The sequence below is a fragment of the Protobothrops mucrosquamatus genome, unplaced genomic scaffold (assembly GCF_001527695.2).
Source record: "Protobothrops mucrosquamatus isolate PMUCROS unplaced genomic scaffold, P.Mucros_1.0 scaffold1522, whole genome shotgun sequence".
NCBI lineage: Eukaryota > Metazoa > Chordata > Lepidosauria > Squamata > Viperidae > Protobothrops > Protobothrops mucrosquamatus.
This window is the reverse complement of record NW_015387694.1, coordinates 21,473-40,703: the sequence shown is the minus strand read 5'-3', so window position 1 is coordinate 40,703 and position 19,231 is coordinate 21,473. Positions and strand designations below refer to the sequence as shown.

At 33.9% G+C, this 19,231-nt stretch overlaps 1 protein-coding gene across 1 annotated transcript in view; it reads left to right on the top strand.

Moving 5' to 3' along the window:
- The window catches only part of LOC107293169 (sodium/hydrogen exchanger 9), a gene marked incomplete at its 3' end in the record, with an annotated part of 98,060 nt that overhangs the window by 57,579 nt on the left and 21,250 nt on the right, over positions 1-19,231 (top strand). Inside the window, exons 6-7 of the mRNA XM_015822312.2 lie at positions 1,597-1,702; positions 17,551-17,689. Coding sequence (XP_015677798.1) covers positions 1,597-1,702; positions 17,551-17,689 — 245 coding nt within the window. The remainder of the gene's footprint in view (positions 1-1,596; positions 1,703-17,550; positions 17,690-19,231) is intronic.

Genomic DNA, 19,231 nt, shown 5'->3' with positions numbered 1-19,231 from the left:
AAAAAAGGTACTTGCCTCATCTTACCCTTTTTTTAAAAAGAATGAAGCAAATGAGGAAACCCAGGCAGGGTACATTCAACCCTTCCCTTATTCATTAGCCATCTATCTAAGTCTGTTATGCAGTTATGCCAAATCCACATTCACCCATGATACATATCCCAGATGCCTAAACAGACAAGAGAGTTCATAGTGAGTCTAAAATCCATTAATATGATTGCTTAAGTGCACATTATTCAAAATGTATGCAAAAACAGGATTTGTGTCCGGTACTTAAAATAAATGGTTATAGGTAGTCTACAACTTACAACCACAATTAATGATCAAGTGATGTGGTCATTAAACAAAGCTTCACATTACCATACCCGATTAAAACCTTTCTTGCTGTGGTCATTAAGCAAATCACCAGTGTCGTTAAGCAAGACATCACATGATCATGATTTGCAACCTCACTGGCTGGCTTCTAAGAAGCTAAGTCAATGGGAAAGCTGGCAAGGAAGGTTGCCAATCATGATCATGTGATGTCTCACTTAATGACCATGATGACCATGATGATAAAAAGGTCATAAAATCAGGTCATGTAATACCTTGCTTAATGATCATACCACTTAACAAATTTTCTTGTCCCAATTGTGGTTGCAATAGAGAACAATATTGTACCCTTAAACAAAAGGTAAAGAAACAAAGGTGATAACAAAAGAAAAAACTTTGTGGGATGATGATTTTGTTAAGTGTACTTAAGAAGGAGATTGCCAGAATTCTGACTGAAAGGACAGAGGAAGTAACAACCACCACAATGTCCTGCAGCTTTATGTGTGTATAACATAGTTTTCATCAGTCACTGAGAAATATATGAAATGAAAAATATTGTTTATTGTGCATTTGTTCATTTAGAGAACGCATATCAGAAAGTGAGTTATAAAACATTTTGTGTAAATATGAAATTAATATTGGTTGGTGAATGTGACAGAAGTGTTTCCAATAGAAATAAAGCATGTGAGAATAAATGGGATGCTCAGTGAACAGTTCAATACTGAGCAAGGAGTATGATAAAGAAGCATGATGACCTCTTGTTTGTTTAATATAATTAGGGTAAATGTATAAGAGATGCTAATGGTGACATTAGAGATGTGTGAGCTCTGAATCTGAATGAGTTGCAGCAAATATTGGAATATATGATGCAGTATGGAATATAGAACTAAAAAATAATGTATCCAAGACCAAGGTACTTATGTTTGACAGGGAACTGGATGAAGCTGTTGCAAATTACATATAAATAACAAAACTTAGAGTGAGCCATTGAACTTGTATATCTTGACAGAATGTTCGTTAAAGATGAAAAACAAAGTATAGGGAAATTTTAAGGCATATAAATACTGTTAGAAAGATAGTAGGTAAACAACAATTGTTTGCAAAAATGAAAACATTTAAAGTGGTATAGTGATTTGTGTTGGTATAAACTAGATTTAGCTACATTTCTTTTTCCTGTCTTATACACTTAATATTGTTTACCTCAAAAAGGCATGATATGTATGGCCTTTAATTCATTTAGTCAAAAGAAATCTGAGCATAACGTATTTTCTTTTTTATTTCTTCTAGTGACAGTCCTAGCTATTTTTCATGAGCTTCATGTTGATACAGATCTTTATACTCTCCTTTTTGGAGAAAGTGTCCTTAATGATGCTGTGGCTATAGTTCTCACATAGTAAGTGAAAAATCTCTTTTGTTAAAGTAAGTCAACAATGGATGTTCCTTACTGTTTCTGAATTATGCTTTTCTTATACATATAACAAGAGAAATTTCAATTGTTGCTAAATATTACTCATTCACTGTTTGGTGCCTTTAAAGTAATACTTTTATTTTAATTCTTATTACCTCATTAAACTTTTATCTAAGATAAATGAAGCTGCACTGATTCATTAGTGGCTGTGCACTGAGATTTCCATGGAGTACCTACAAAATAGGAGGCATTGTTTTATTTTAAATCATAAGGTGCACACTGATATGCCTTAAGATCCATTAAACTAATTGTGAAATCTGCTGATGAAATCTACTTCACCATGAGAAATTAATGTGTCAGAATGAATGAGCCTAAATAAAACATGATTCTTCCTGGCTGAATATTATCTTGCATACTTTAAAGCACATTCACACATTGGTTTAAAAAATTGCCAAACTTTTATACATATTGTAAAATTATACAATCATTCCTCATAGTCATCATAGTTTACACAGTGGGCTAAACTACAATATGATTGATTGGGCTTTGCTTTAGTGTGTTATCTGTCAATTTTTATTTTGTTTGTGTAAACAAACTATGGGTAGAAGTCATGTATAATCCCAGCCATAGCATGTATCTGTGTGTTCTTGCACATGTTTTTTATAATATTTAAATAACAATGTGATAACATTGCAACAGAAAATAAAGGTTTCATGTTGACAGTTTTATTTGGTGTATGAATAAATGCTGACTAGAAGGTGATCTCCAGATATCTTGTTCTTATGAAATGTTTTTTCCCTTCTACAGGACAGAGGGAAGGGATGGTGGCTGTGTTAACATAATCACACACAGATTACACAATTACATACTTGTATCACATTGTATCATTTTTTACATAAAATTATGAAAGTAAATTATTCACATCATTGGTGTGGTGATATCTTACACATATTTTGAAATCATCATAGCTTCTACCAGATAGCTGTGCTTCTATATATAGGGCATGTGAAGTACTGTCTCCCCAGTGGCCAGGTTTTTATTGATAAAAGAAGAACAGAAAGATATGGGATCTCATATTTTTTGTGTTTCCCCTTCATTATAGTTTTTAAAAGAATAGTGAGCAGTACTGTTTGTTATAAATGGCTGGCAATGTGGATTTCAATTCTGGCCTCCTAATAATTCTTTAAACACAGCAATATGCACTATTTTTCAATGAGTAACTTTGTATGAACTAAATTAAAGTAAAAGAGGATTTCAGATCTTATTCATATCTGACTGTCCCCCTTGGTGTCAAAGCTTCTATGATCAGAGACATCTATCCACAATGAGTAAGTGTGAATCAAGATGGCTTTCAGTCCAGCCTTATGATTCATCTGATGTTTATCTCTCTATTGATTGTCATCCAAATAATATTACCTTAGTTCAGAAAAGTGATTCCATACATTTTTTAATATATTATGTTAGAAACAGATGGCATCATATAATGCTACATAAATTTTACTTGGTTTACCATACATTTCGTAGTGTTTTTAGGTGACTATAAGAATATTTTGGGGAAAAAATATGAAGTTGACAAAACTGAAAATAGCATTTAAATGTTTCTATAAATATAATTCAGGAATCACATATGCATCCAGATGTCAAACATCTTTACTCAGATGTTTAGATGGCTTCTAACTCAGTAAGCCAACAACATAATTAATATATTTAAACACTTTAAAAGCTCTTGATTTCTTAAGAAAGGTCAGAATAAAATGTCATTCTCTAATGCTGTAGTTCAAGGGCCATAAAAAAATAAGACCACTGCAGTAGATTGCACAAAATACTCCTAAGTGTTACTTGAAACTTCCCTAAAAATGATCTGTCGCACATTTAGAATATTTTATATCCTAGTATTCTGTATTATTTTAACAATATTTATCATAAATGCTCAAATTTATCAAAAATACTCAAAAAGTATTTTATATTAATACTTTTGCCATGTGTAGTAATCTATGAATTCCTAATTTTATACATAGTATAACAATTCAGATTTTCTGACATACATTTTGCCTCTTCCATTCATAATTAAACCTATATCTTCACTTCCGCGCACTTGGTTCCATAAGATCAAATCCCCTTCTTTAAGTATTGATACATTCTTTATCGTTATCTTAGTTGCCAAATATACGGCACCTACGTTCTTCTGTTTCATCATCAGGTATTGATTTTCACTGCTGATCATAGTTTAGGTGAATGAAGATTTTTGCTTATTGCTTTTTAATAATACAGAGAAAAGACTAGATTATCAACCTTAATCATAAGTGCAATGATTAGTGCAATGATAAGTGCAATGCCCCTTTAAGTCAAAGCATACTCATAATATTCTACAGTGTGCAAAATAGGGTTTTTAATTTAGAAACTGCCATACAAATTGGAGGTGCAGGCTGGAATACATACTCAGGTTTGGGATTGTTTTGTATTCAATTTTTGTCAGCCTTCTTGAGTCTTATTTTGAGGGGGAAAAATAAATCTAATATACAAACAAATAGATGTACAATAGATATTTGTATATCTAATATACAAATAAAAGAAAAGAAAGAAGAAAAATCTGGTAACTGAAGCAACTCATATTTTTGTGTGGCCTGGAACCTAGAATTTGCTTACATTCACATTTTGCATTTTGGTTATATTGTAATCCTATTACAACAATAAGGCTTAACAAAGAAATTCTATTATAGAAATAGGGAAATTCCTATATAATTTATACTGAACTGAACAACAGACCCTGAATTTCAATTTTCACAGGTAACTATAGGCAGGGCGATTATATTAATGGTTCTATTTGACGTGGGAAAAAATGCCTACATAAGAACCAAAATAGCAAAACTAAGGCTTCTACTGGATTCTAAGATAAATAGATAAATAGAAAGGAAATAATATATGCTGCAAATACAAATTGATTTGGTTTTGCTTTGTCTTGATTTGATGTTAGTCTTGTCTGTGGAGAATTTTAACTATAGGTTTTGTAAAAGAATTTGAGCTATTTTTGTAATGTTAAGCATCGGGCTTTACTAATAATATAATTATTTCAAAAACCATATTCAAATAATGCTCATCTGTACATCCTATTCATTTTGGAGAGGATTATCCTTCAATATTTAAGTTAATAAGTTGGATGAAAAAGAAGGAAGAAATGTTGATCAGATTTTAAGCTGAGGAAAAATTGGATGTAATAATTAATACACTAGAAGACAAATAAAATTCAAAATAATATTGTGAGGTTGAAAAAAGATGAAAGGGGAATAAATTTAAATTTAAGAAAGAAAAATACATTTTTCCCTGAAGTAATGAACACAATGTCATGGTTCCGATAGATGTAACCCATCAAAAGAACTTCAAGGCAAGATTCTTCCTTAAAGAATATTTTATTCAGGAGACAAAGTATCGGCACTACATAGTTAAACCCCAAAACTAAATTCCCTCTCCTGAGATACAAAGTAACAAAGCGCAATTCCCATCTCCAATAAGCTGTCATAAATCACATTAGCCTAAAATGCGGGCTTCCTCCCTAGTGCCTCAGCCTGCCAAAATGTTATCAGCTTGTCCTTGGTTCCCACAAAGCAGAGTTATTATTATGGCTAGCTGAGATCGAGCTTTCATCCCAACCCCCCTTACTGCGCCTAATTTCTAAATACCAGAAAAAGCACATTAAAGAGAAAGAGGAAATGGCTGCATTTTCATCAGTTGTCAGCACAGGAACATCCAATGTTAGCAGCGTTGACACACCAAATGTAAAAATATGGTATGAGTAATTCTTGGTTATTAATGGTATTTATAAACTAAGTATGATGAAACTATGATATAACACATAAAAATCTGTTCTCACTTGTTCTATAGTACAGGGTTTATAATAATTTTGTTAAGTTATAGGAAAGCAATTTCTAGTTGAATGGTAGAAAAAGATTGGTAGTAAAAGAGTTTTGACAATTATCTAGGGAGGTGAAGGGCTTCCATTACTGAATTGGTCAAGAAGAGGCTACATAAATATTCTCATCTGTTCGAGATGCATTCATTGGGATTTCTTCCCTGAGCCTCAGGTTCAGTCAGTGACTTAACTGGCCCTTCCATGATTCTGTGCATAGAAGATTGGAAAGAATTGATAATATTTTGTATCTATTTAATGCCTTGTGCTCAAAATATGATCACTTGAATGCATCTGGGGAATTCAAAAAAATCTGTTATAGCCAGTTCCCTTCATTAATAATTTGCAACAAAGTTTATGTGAATTTCACAAATCCAAAACCACTTGAAGTAATATGAAAAACTGGTTATTTTTTTTTCTTTTCTGTTTGGATTCTTGCAAACATGATTTAAGACACTTCAAAAGTTCAACCGCACAATATGTTTCCAGAGAAATGGCATGTGGTAGTTTATATAGGATACAGGTAATTGATCTGTAAGAATTATGTAAGCAAAATTTCCAGCTGCTAATATGTTTTTGCCTAAAATATTACCATTTTCACTGTTCCGCATGAGCCTTTAAATTGACATTTAGCCCTAAGCTTTGGATTTGGCTGAATGGATACTGACCTGGACCCAACTTATGAGTGTATAATGTCAAACAGATTCCTTATAAACTAACCAGAAACCAAATCTGGAAGTGGAATGGAGCCAACTGACTACTGCATGTTCCTTCCAAGAAATAAGATCCAGTTTGGTACAGAGTTTAAGGCACCAAGTTAGAGGCAGGCATAGGGAGACTTTGAGTTCTAGTCCAGCCTTAGGCATGAAGTTAGCTGGGTGACTCTGATTTCTCCTCTAGCCTTAAGAAGGCCAGGAAGAANAGAGACAGAGACAGAGAGACAGAGAGACAGAGACAGAATGAATTTGCTGTCTACAAAACAAATATTCCTTTGTAAATCTTAAAAGCATGACAATTTAAAGTTTAAAATCAGATAATCCAAATCAGTAAGAACTTTGCCACATAACTATCAATAGAATAAGTGTTACTTCTTTTGTCAAGTTATAATTCCGAGTCACCTTTTAATATCACAAATGTAATGTTTATGATAGATTTTCCCTTTCCAAATAGACTTCACATTCTGTTAAATGGTAGCTTTCCTACATTCTGATTCTAACCTACTGATAAAAAAGTAAACTGTCAAATTAAAGGTCCTTGTAGAATTCTTCACAGACACACTCAATAACCTTTATATCAAGTGGGTGCATTTAAATAGCAAAGATTTATATAGAAGCTAAAACTAATCTCCAGCTGCGAATCTGAAATCAGAATGTATTCTTTCAACTTCTTGCCAATCAAATGCCAGTATAAATACTTCAAACCTAAAACTCAATGGACAGTTTTTTGATGGTGATTACAGCTAGCTTTTCTAAAAAGTATATAGAGTCAGCAGGGAAGTTTCAGAAGTGTAACTGCCTTGCAAATTCAGAAGGAGCCAATTTTAAGGAATAAAATGGTCTGTACTTTTCAAATGGACCTGATTATCAGAGGATCTCCATTGGATAAGTAATTTTTAATTTGTCTTCACTTATCACTTTTCCTGATTTTGTACAAAATTATCCAGGGATCATGTGGTGGCTACCAAACAAACAGTGAGAAATATTCAAATGCTGTGATCCTGCAGGATTCCTTTATTGTGAAACAAATAACGTATAAGAATGGGTTTCTAAAACGATGGGAGCTTTTGATTCAATGGGAGCTTAGGACAGCAGAATAGGGAGAAATGTTTTCCAGTACTATATCTATCAACAACCTCCCTGAAGCTAAAGGGAGGAAAGAGGATGGGTGAAAACTATCTTTCTTCTTACTGTACAGGCAAAAGAACAAAATTGTTATTTAATCTAAAAACATCACTGTTTCTTAAGACACAAATGTAAGAACTTCTAAAAGCTAATGAAACCAAAATCATTTTTCTTAAAGATAAAACCATTTTATGCAATCTTTGATTCCTCGTGGAGCAGAGTTTTTTTAAGAAGACAAAGAAGAATGTTACATTTGTCCCCTCTTATTTCTTTCCATGCTGCAAATCCAATATTTCTTCAGAAAGCTACACCATGGACGGCCTCATTCATACATCCAACATTTTACAATGGTTTTTTTCCTCCTTTTTCTTTTGATGGTATTTCTTTAAGTCATGTCCAATAGATTCATTCTTTCAGAATCTCATTCTGTCACACTTTTCCATGCCTAGACCTCATCACAAATCAAATAGATTGTGTTGATTATATTAGACAAATTGATGGATTGAGAGGGAAGCAAGTTTTTTTCTGATATTATTGTAACTTATTTGCTTTTCCATTTTTAAATTCTTCAAGTAATTTACTTGAAACAACTTAAAATATTAAAAAATAGTAACATAAATAACAAGTTCTCCTTGCCAGATACATACATACACACACACACACACACAGAGAGAGAGAGAGAGAGAGAGAGAGAGAGAGAGAGAGAGAGAGAGAGAGAGAGAAGGGATTTGGGGATGGACAACAAGGTCAATTGTGCACTGAACTAGTCAAACAATAATCACTGATTGTTTGGCGTAATCAGTAAATGTCCTGCTGTTTCCCTGTATAGAAACAGATGATATGTAATAACATGTCACAATGGTAACAAATGATATGGACAATGCAATACTAACTTGAAGAATGTTTCTTTGTAGTAAGACAGATTTGTATAATGACAGGGTAGTTACTTGGAAGGTTTCTTATTATTTCCATTACAAGGCAATTCATGTTTCCTTGCTCCTTATTCTGGAGACTTTTGTCCCTAATAAACTGAAGAGTAGTAAGCTTTCAAGCAATTATTATTATTTTACATTTTTAAGATATGAGACAAAAGATAGATACAGATGTTGATTACACATATAGTCAGGGCTAATCCTACCATGAGCAAAACATAAAGAGATTCAAACCTAATCATTCATATACATTATACAAGCTAGGATCATTTTACTGCTTACCTGTATTTAAGCTCGGTGGCTTAAAAGATGTCAGAAAAGGTCTATATTCCGGCAGTTCAAGTTCTACCACCACATGACAGAGTGAGCTCCTATCACTTGTTTCAGCTCCTGCCAATCTAGCAGTTTGAAAGCATATAAATGCAAGTAGATAAATAGGTACCATTTTGGTGGGAAGGTAACAGCATTCTGTGTTTTGCCATATATTTTGTGCTGCAGAATGATGTCATGCTGGCCACATGATCATGGAAACATCTTCAGACAGTGCTGGCTCAATGATTTAAAGAAACGGAGATTAGCACCGCCCCTTAAAATTGGTTACAATTAGCAGAATAAAACCTTCAGGGATTCCTTTATATATATATTTTTATCATGTTCTTGTATTCAGAACAGCTCATAACAGCTACAGACTTGCTTGTTTGCTCATAATATATCTACTAACCAAAAATAGTACTGCCAACTTGTAAGTTATGAAATAGTGAATCTAACAGGAGCATTATGTCAAGAATATGATAACCACAAAAAATTAGGCTAATAAGAAAATAATATATTGCTTCCTTTCTCTGTTAGATAGTCATATAAATGATTAAGAGAATCTTAATATAGCAGTTGAGGAACTCTACAATAGTGATATTTTAATCATGCAGTATTACTGCATTCTGTGAATTTTCACTAATTTCCAATTTTGGTGTTGACAGGGAAGCCTCAGTCCTTCATCTTATGTTTGGTCATGGTTTGATGATCTCCTCTATTTAATATCTTTACATGAAAGTATGGAGTATCTATCATCTATCACTTCAGGGTCCAGTATCATGAGTATGCAGATGGTACTGGTTATATAGACTGTCAAGTGTCTATAAGTCCTACAGGTCTCACTGCCTGAGTATTGGGAGAAGGTGGGACAAGCTTATGCTCAATCCTGTGGATTGCCTGTGGATATTTCTCTCTCCTTCCCTTCTTCCCAAGATCTGTAGACTATCCCTCTTTAGTCTTTGATGGGATTACACTGGTGTAATAGGAGTCATCCTGGTCTTATTGAGCTCCTGCTCAATAAGACCTTTGCTCAGTTTATTTTTTTATTAAATGACACTTGGCATCAAACAATAAAAACACAATACAATTGTTGAAAAAAACCATTAAAGGGGCGGAAGCATTGAGACCCCCATAAAGATTGTATCCCTAGAATTCCATCTTGTGCATCAATTGTGCCCATTTCCATATTGGAAAGCCCTCCAGTTACTCACACCTGGGTCATCTTACATTTGGATTATTGCAATGCATTCTAAATGGGGCTTCCCTTGAAGACCACTCATCCCTGATTCAAAATGCAGCACTGCAAGCAGTGATAAGTCTACTTTGCTATGCCCATGTGACATTACTGTTCCCCAAATTGCATTTATTTGCAGTGACCTTTCATACAATTCAACAGTAATAGTCCCTATTGAAGTCAATATTAGGGGTGAAGCGCAATGGTGAATAGAATGTGAAGGATGTGTATATATATATATTGTATGTTTTTATTTGTGGTTTTACTTGCATGTAGTGTGCACTGTGGACAGCACTTAATTTTGTTGTGAGATACACAATGTCAATAGAGATATTCTACATTCTATTCTATTCTATTCTATTCTATTGATGGTGTTTTTTGTGGGACATATAGCTAGCCATATGTGGCTGTTTTTTTAATGTTCTTTTAAAGAGTATGTCATGTGGACTCATTCTAAGCTATTGGGCAGCCTTTAAGCTAGATAGATAGACAGACAGGCAGATAGACAGATAGACAGACATCCTTTGGTGTGCCTGACTCTTACATAAAATGAAAGAGAAAAAGACAGTGGACAAATGGAAATTCTATGAGTATTTAAAAAGATATCAGAACAGTAAAAAAGAAACAATTCTGCCTAATTGTAAGAGCAGTTATGTAATGGAACAAAGGCAGATGGAAAATCTACAATGAGGGCGATGATCTTGCAAGATTCACAAGAAAAAGCTAGGCAATTATTTAACACAAATATATGAAATGAAAGATATCCTGTGTGATTCCTGATGTACAAGGTGTAAAAGATCCATTGAAATCCAACCTGGAATTCGAAAGATTTAATTAGAAGCATGGGATCATTTAGTGACTAGATCATCCGGATACATTCAAGATAAGCATGAAGTAGTGCTTTCTAATTTGTTCAAATTGTGATGATGTCCATGAAACTAAGTAGCTTCATAGTAGCTAAAGAAATTCATGGAGTAAAATTTCAAGATTAGAAGCAATGTGTTTCTAATATCAGTTATTCTCCAAGAACAGCAGGCTGTCATTTGTTATCATCATGGCATTTTATAGATTCCCCATAGATATCTGTTTTGCCATTGTGCAAAAAACATGCTGGGCTAATAATTCTTTCTTATTTCTACTGCGTTTTGACAAAGAGAAGGTTATGAAAAAGGCAACAAATGGGGATAATGATGACAGGCTTAAAAATATCAGCTAAGTTAAAAGATCAGAATCATTTTTGTCTATGGTTAATGTAGCAGTATGAGCCACATTTTTACTATAATTAAACTTAAGACTTTTGGATCATGTTATTTATTTTTCTGAAAATATACAAATATAACAGTCTATAATTTTATATTCAACTTGTGATCTCAACTAAATGAGCGTATTTCACTTCCAAATTTGACATTTCAGAAATACTATCAAAAAAATTCATTTATGTATGTTTTGGGTGGAATCAGCCCTTCTACAAAGAGTAAATCAGAAAATATGACCACATAAATTACTGGAATTCTATAATATTGTTATATAATAGAAATGCAGAATTTTGAAATTATATTCTATCTTTTCCCTTCTAGTATAAGAATAAAAAATCAAATGGAAGTCTCAAGTTTTTGTCCTGTCCATCTAGGCTAAGTTGAAATTTACATAATTTCTTGAATTCTTTCTTTAAAGTTTTTTCTATATTTTCATATGGGAGAACACAGTATTCAGTCAAGTTTAAATCTGTTCTCTAAATTATTATGTAGCCATATTTTGGGGCCATTACTGATAGCTGTGCAATATTCATTTCTAAACTATCATTACACTATAGCTTAATTACTTTAAGCTTTATGGATAGATCCGATTACAACTCAAAATACAATCTAAATGCAGCCATATGTTGCTGGATTACTTGCTTGTTAAATAAAGATGGATTTCAGTGAGTCCCATCATAGAGTTTGTCCTCAGGGTTCTTTGAAAAATATAATTTAGCTTGAGTCAGCCAGAATGTATACAGTTGCCATGTCCTATTGAATTAAATCAATGCATGAGTCTATCTATTTACTTATTCACACACAGAAGGACAAAAATAAAATTGCAGATTTGAGATTTAGGAATGCTGCTTTGTAAGGCTTATAGTTTACCTCCAAAAGTCAAGTATTTAGCAATGTTTTAGTACCACAAATTATGTTGGCATCAAAGTTTTCTTCTTTTAGAGCTTTCTGCTGAGAGTGCTTCAAAAATCAAGTATAGTTGGCTTTAACTCAGCTTCTTCTCCTGTGTTCATGTACTTTCGCACTTTGTTTTGCTCCTCCAATAACCTTCCTTCCATAATTTGGAAGTTTTTCTAAAACTAAGATAATTGGATATGTAATTAACTGTACTGCACATTAGTCTGGGGCCATAGAAGATTGAAGGATTTTATAGTAGTTTAAGTAGCCTTCCCCAGTGAGCCCTTTAATATTCGTTCCTACAATTAATATTCATAAAGGTTTGCTACTCTTTTTGACTGACTGAAGCCTTTATTCATTGTTCTTCCACCAATACCATACCTATGCAGTGTCTGATATGTTGCTGAACACTTCCAAGACCCAAACAGTCAGAGAACATCTATTTAATAGGAGAGAATATATATAACTCTGGAGTCCTTGGTGATATTTGAGCTAAGTGGTTTGTTTGAAAATATTTCATTCCCCAACTAGATAACATCATAGGGGTGAGTAAGTGTGGGGTTTTCTCCCTGTTTATAAACAGTACAGATAGTCCTTCGGTTATGACCAAAGTTGGGACTAGAATTAATAGATATTATGTTTTGTAACTGCAAATCTATAGAAAAAAAGATAAGATAACCCAGATTCTCAGGTGCTTTTGAAAAATTATATCAAAGTAAGCATTGATTTAGAAAAAATACTTTCCTTTATTGCTTATATCAGTGATGGCGAACCTTTTAGAGACCGAGTGCCCAAACTGCAATCCAAAACCCACTTATGCATCGTCCGGTGCCGGGTGGGTGTGGCCCATTGGGTGGGTGTGGTCCATTAGGTGGGCGTAGCTGCGCTGGTAACGGCAGACTGGGTGGGACTAAAAAGTTTAATCAATCAATTCCAACTTTGCAAGATCTTTTTTTTTTCCCATGAGAAGTTGAAATTGACTGATTGATTGAAACTTTTTTTTTGCACACGGAGGCAGAGGCCTTAGGCGAAAAGGTTTTATAAAACCCAGCTGAAGGCCTAGGACTGGGGCGACGGCGCAAGTGCCCACAGAGAGGGCTCGGAGTGCCACCTCTGGCACCCGTGCCATAGGTTCGCCACCACTGGCTTATATCATGTCATGAACCAGGGTTAACAATGCTGCTTGCAAAATCAAAATCTGTCCAATGAATAGATAATATTGCAGTCAACCTAGTTAGTAGATACTATTAGGTTTATGTCACCTAAGCTTGTTGAATTCTCTGTTAAAATGTGTCCATATTGGTAAGTAAATATTGTGGGATTGAATTCCCAGAAGTACAAAGAAATGTTTCTTTTCCTCTGTCCTAAATCCTCAGCTGCTGATCTCATCAATGCTAGACTTTGGTGAAAGAAAAATATTACTTGACCATTTTCTTAAACTGTCTCATCACGTGCATTCCAAATATTTCAGCCTTTCCTTAGAGGGGAGCTGTTCAGGGTTCTAAATTATTTTAATTTCTGCAGTTATATGTAATGAAAAGTACTTAGTGATTTGAAAAACTGAATAAAAATATGGCAGAGATATTTGGCATAATATTTCCGAAGGATAATTTGCAAAAGCTGTAAAGCATTCATCCCATTTTAATTTCTGACTTACGGTTTGAATCTGAATATCCATCACAAAGTCTTTGCTATTTTGCTATTATATAGAGGCCAGATCAGGCATCCATTTTTTCATTCATGCTAGAAATAAGAACATAATCTACATTCTTGTGATAGCAGCTGGTTTTTATGTCTTCAATTCAACTCTTTAGAAAAAAATGAATTGCCATGGCAACAGCTGCAACCATATATTATAGAACTGAAGAAGTGGAACTAACATTCATGAAGGCAGGAAGACTGTTAGAATAGCACATCATGCAGACAATGCCAATCATTTTGAATAAAATAGCTCGGTTTCTTTACTAGGAACAAATGTCTTTTACGGTAACTTTACATATGGATAACCAAAGATAGAGTGGTTTAATAACCTTAGGCTCATTTTTTCTGGTCCATCACAGCACCATCTTGTCAGTTTGACAAACAAGTTTCAGTGTTTGTTTCTCTATATGTTATATGTGTACACATACAAAAAGACAAGACAAAGTGAGCAATTCTACATGCAGTTTTGCTATCTTGTTCCTCTTTTCAGGATGCAAAATTCTATTTGCAATTACATCAATCATCATAATGACAGTTTTTAGTGAGTTGTGACCTGGGGTGGCTTTTTTCCTGTTATGACTGTACTAGCTACAAAATAAAATTCTGATTTGTTCCTTGGCATCTTGGGTAACAAAATCCTTTGAAAAATCTCCACTCTGCATGTAAGGGAAAGGGTTATAAATGTTTTAGAGTGGAGGCAGGATCAAATGTATCATAATAATAGTAACTAAAAGATTGTATTATACAGATAGACTTGCTCAGCCTCTCCACATTCAGCCATGAGATCAAAACAACATTCATTAATTCATATATGCTTTAATGCTGATCCAAACCCTAATTAAACAAGGATTTTCATTGCTAAGCAAGATGGTTGTTAAGTCAGTTGTACCTTTTGTCACAGTTATTAAGGTTGCTGTTAAGTGAATCACACAGGTGTTGAGCAAATCTGGCTTCTCCCATTGACTTTGCTGGTCAGAAACCAACTGGGAAGATGGTAAATGGCCATCACATGACCCCAGGATGCTGCAACTGTTGTAAACACATGTCAGTTGCCAAGCACCTGAATTTTGATCATGGGGATGCTAAGACAGTCCTAAGTGCAAGGACCAGTTGTAAGTCCTTTTTCGGGTGCCATTGTATATGCAGGGTTTCTGTGTATCTTTTAAAAATATTTTTCTGCACACTCAAAGACCAGAAGCCAAGAAAACACATCATGTCTTAAGAATTTATGTCCCTCTATGTTCAGGGCTTAACTAGGCATGGGTATGAAGTTATAGATGTTGGTAACCATTTCTATTTAAAGCCCGCAACAAAAACGGACATACTGATGTTTTAAGCAGGATTTTTGCTTCACAAGAGAAGAAAACTATTTGTGCCTTCCCATCATGGTTCAAACAAAGTCAATGCTCCTGAACTGCAGTTAACCCCAGCAGGAACACTTTCACTGCCCTTAGAATGTTCCTCTTCAGTAAAATACAACCTACAATGAAAATAAACTGCCTTGGCCTTTGGCAACTTTACAAGATGCTGTAATAGTAGCTCTTAAAGAATGTGATGCAAGAATCCTAAGTAGTAAATAAGATGGAATGTAAATCGTAATAATATATTATTCTGGGATACTATAAGCAGCGTGGATAAGAGGTAATAATTATAAGGGCCCATTTTACAATAACCACTACTTTAGGATAAGGAACACTTAAGTTAGAAATCTATTGTGACATTAGAGAATTCTGTTTCTTGTCGGTTTGGTTTGGTTGGAAATGAAGCTTCTAAAGTGGAACAGAATGTTATGTTAAAATGTATATATTTCATTGCAGTAATCCAATTTTGAAACATTGATTGTCTCAGAATTATCTGTGGCTGTGCAACAACTTTTAACTTCCCACAAGCATTCTCCTTCTCTGAGAAATTAAAAAATATGTTGATGGTATAAATGTATCAATTTATTATTGTAGCTGCTGCAGAAACATAAGACTATAGAGGCCAAACAAGTATATTGTGGTTTTGTATCACTGAATACGATTAAGGATGTGTGGAATACTAAGTAAAGAGGAGTTATATGCCTGCCATTGTTATACTCTGTCATGGAAAAACTTTCCAAACAGGTATACCAAATTGCCACAATATAAAATATGATGTTATGTGTACCGCAAGGACTATCGTGAATTATTAAAAAAAACAATTGCAGAATAGTTTACACTGTTTATACCCTTAAACTAGTAACATACAATAACATAGCAATCCACACCTCCTATAGTTTTAAAAATAGTAATGTGTAGAATAGAAAATAGAGACTTCACTTTCTTGCCCAAATTCTGATTCTCCTAGATGTCAACCAGCTTTGCCGTCCTTCTGTTATATGAAGTTATATGAGTGAAAACTTGGAACTCTGCCTGCATAAACTGAAATTTTATTATATCTATGACATAATATAAGATTCTTTTCTATTTTCCAATATAGGATACTATTGGTTGGAAACATGCGGAAGAGGCAATGGGTATATCTAGTCTAGATAAAAGAAGGATCAGGGGTGACATGATAGGATCTTCCAGTACTTGAAAGGCTGCCACAAGGAAGAGAGGGCCAACTTATTTACCAAAGCACCTGTAGGCTGCACAAGAAACAATGGATGGAAACTAACCAAGGAGAAAAGCAACCTAGAACTAAAGAGAAAATTCCTAACAGTGAGGGCAATTAACCAGTGGAACAAATTATCTTCAGAAGTTGTGGCTACCCCATCACTAGAGGCTTTTAAGAAGAGACTGGACATAGGCATATCATCAGCATAGTTATTAATATTTCTTCATCCAATTTGAAACAATTTATCATATTTAATATTAAAGATATTAAGTACTTTATGGCAATATAACTTTTTGGGAAATCCTGTACCAAGAACTCCATATCCATCAGGAAAAAGGACTAAAATAAAAGGGTCTCAGGAAGAAAAAAAAAAGATTCTTAATTAGAATTTGGTGCAGATGAAGTTGCATTTAATGTTATAATGAAAAGATTATGCCAATCTGACAATATTATTAACATTCTAGGTCACTCATATCTACTATTGAGCAGGAAATTAAAATGTTTTTACTAGATGATCTTCCCAGTATGGCATAGCATTAATTTTCCATAATGATATAATCTTGATGTCAGCAGCCAAAGACTTGGGCATAAAAAAAAAGAACTCTGGTAGAGATAATTATTTCTTTGCTTTGGAAGGAAATGTTTGATTTGTGTTTCCCTGGGGCTTCATATTGTGAAACTGTTGACATGCTCCAAATTTGGTTTATGAAGGGTAAAGCTATGAATGACACAACTGTAACAGTTTATGAGATCACTGCTGAAGATTTTGTATGCTCCATAATTTGTACTGTGCATGTGTGACTGAGCTATAAAACTAATCTTTTTTATCAGGAATATTTGTGAACATACAGAATACATATAGCCAATAAATAATTCAAAGGCATCTAACTCACCTGTAGATTTTTTATGTTATCTACCAAGTTCTGACGTCTAGTTGGGTTGAAAATTATGTTCACTGTGACATATGTTTACAGATTGGCAAAATGAGACAGTGGCAAATGATATTGCCTTGAAAAATAAACCTTATTTTGTTATGCCATAACATTTGGATGTAATAGCAGCCCCAAGGAGTAACTGCTAGACTTTAGTAAAGTGCATCCTTAAGCTCTTGATTTTAGAATCTGTGCTATGTGAGAAAAATTCATTATATTTCTCTTCTTTTTGTCTTTATTTCAGTTCAATATCAATTTACAGTCCCAAGGAGAATCCCAACACCTTTGATGCTGCTGCCTTCTTCCAATCAGTGGGGAATTTTTTAGGGATCTTTGCTGGATCTTTTTCTATGGGCTCCGCTTATGCAATTGTCACTGCACTAATATCCTTTGTTGCCAAATTAGAGTATGTTTGGAAAATCAGGTGCAGTAAAATGCAACCATTTCATGTTTCACATCGAATAAGACTTTGTGTTTTAAGATTTTAGAGATGCCATAAATATAATCTCTATTGGCTCTAAAGTAATTTCTGTCATAATTTGCAGCTGCAGATGAGCTTCAATGCATATGCAAATTTGTTAATCTGACCATTGGAAGTGTTAACAGATGGGAAGAATGAAAATGAGGGTAAATAGCCTTCTATAATCATCTTCCTGCTTAAGTTATATATGATTCATTCATTTATTTCTTCTGATGACATTACTTAGTCAGTATCCATATCAGGAATTTGTACAAGCCATAGTTAAAAGACTGGATGACTTAAAAATAACTAATATATTTACTCAGTGTCTGCAACAAGGTAGACATTTAGAGTGTTTAAAACCAAGACAGTTTCTTACATTTTTTTGATTCTCTTTCTTGCAGTCATATTTCTGTTTTCTTTCAGGGCAGCCTGTCAGTGAATGTCTCCTGTGGAAAAGAATGATACATTTTGCCTTGAATTAGAACTTTAGTTGGTTTTTTTAATATAAATTTAGAAGAATTTTAATGAATAAACAAACAAAAAAAAATATCTGTGCTTCTAGGAGGCACTTTTCTGTAGCAATGTAGAATAAGAGCTATTGCTATAAAAGAAAGAGGAGTTAACAATTTATAAGTAACTGGTTTTTGCCCCTGTGGAGATAAAATGCTCAAAGACAGGACAGTTCTTTGAGGAATGTGAGCAAGGAACAAAGCATGTGTTCCCTTTATGGAGTATCTCCAGAGTAGTAATTTACAGCATTACCTAGACATCACTGTGTAGTGTAAAGCTTTCTTTATTAACAAAGGCTGGTTTATGCTATAAATTGCTAATGCAAAAGATCTTGTGTCTGTCTTCCACTTCAATATACGGCCTCACTAGCTTCACTGCATTTTTTAAAAAAGCAATGAAGTATAACATAGCACGGTAAAGACTAGTTTATTACCCCTTTAACTTTCCCAGATCACAATCCACTTCATTAGATGCAAATGGTCTGTGATCCAGGAAAGGGAAGGCAACAGAATTCTTTATGATGGTTTGCTTGCTTGTCACAAAATACTATCAGGAACACTCTCCTGAAAACTATATTTTTTTAAGTCTCCTCAGTAATACAATGGTTGTGCCTTTATCCTTCAGTAGATAAATTAAAACATTTTTATGCCAAAACACATGTTTTGCTGCTACTTTATCAGTGGGTTTTTTTTCATCCTAGTTTAGGAAGATAGTTTTTTTCAGGTTCACATTTTTGGGTTATGTTGTTAGCTACTCTGAAAAACAAAGTGATTTGTTTAAAATAAAATATATAATTATAGGCTCATTGAGGTATAAAATATTTCACAGCCTCTGGGTAAATTATGTTTAACTATACAACATAAGGCTGTGAAATTTAACTGACATTTGCAAAAGTTCTTTCTTTCACACATCCTATATTCTCTCATTGCTGGATGAGTTTCTTTCTGAAGTA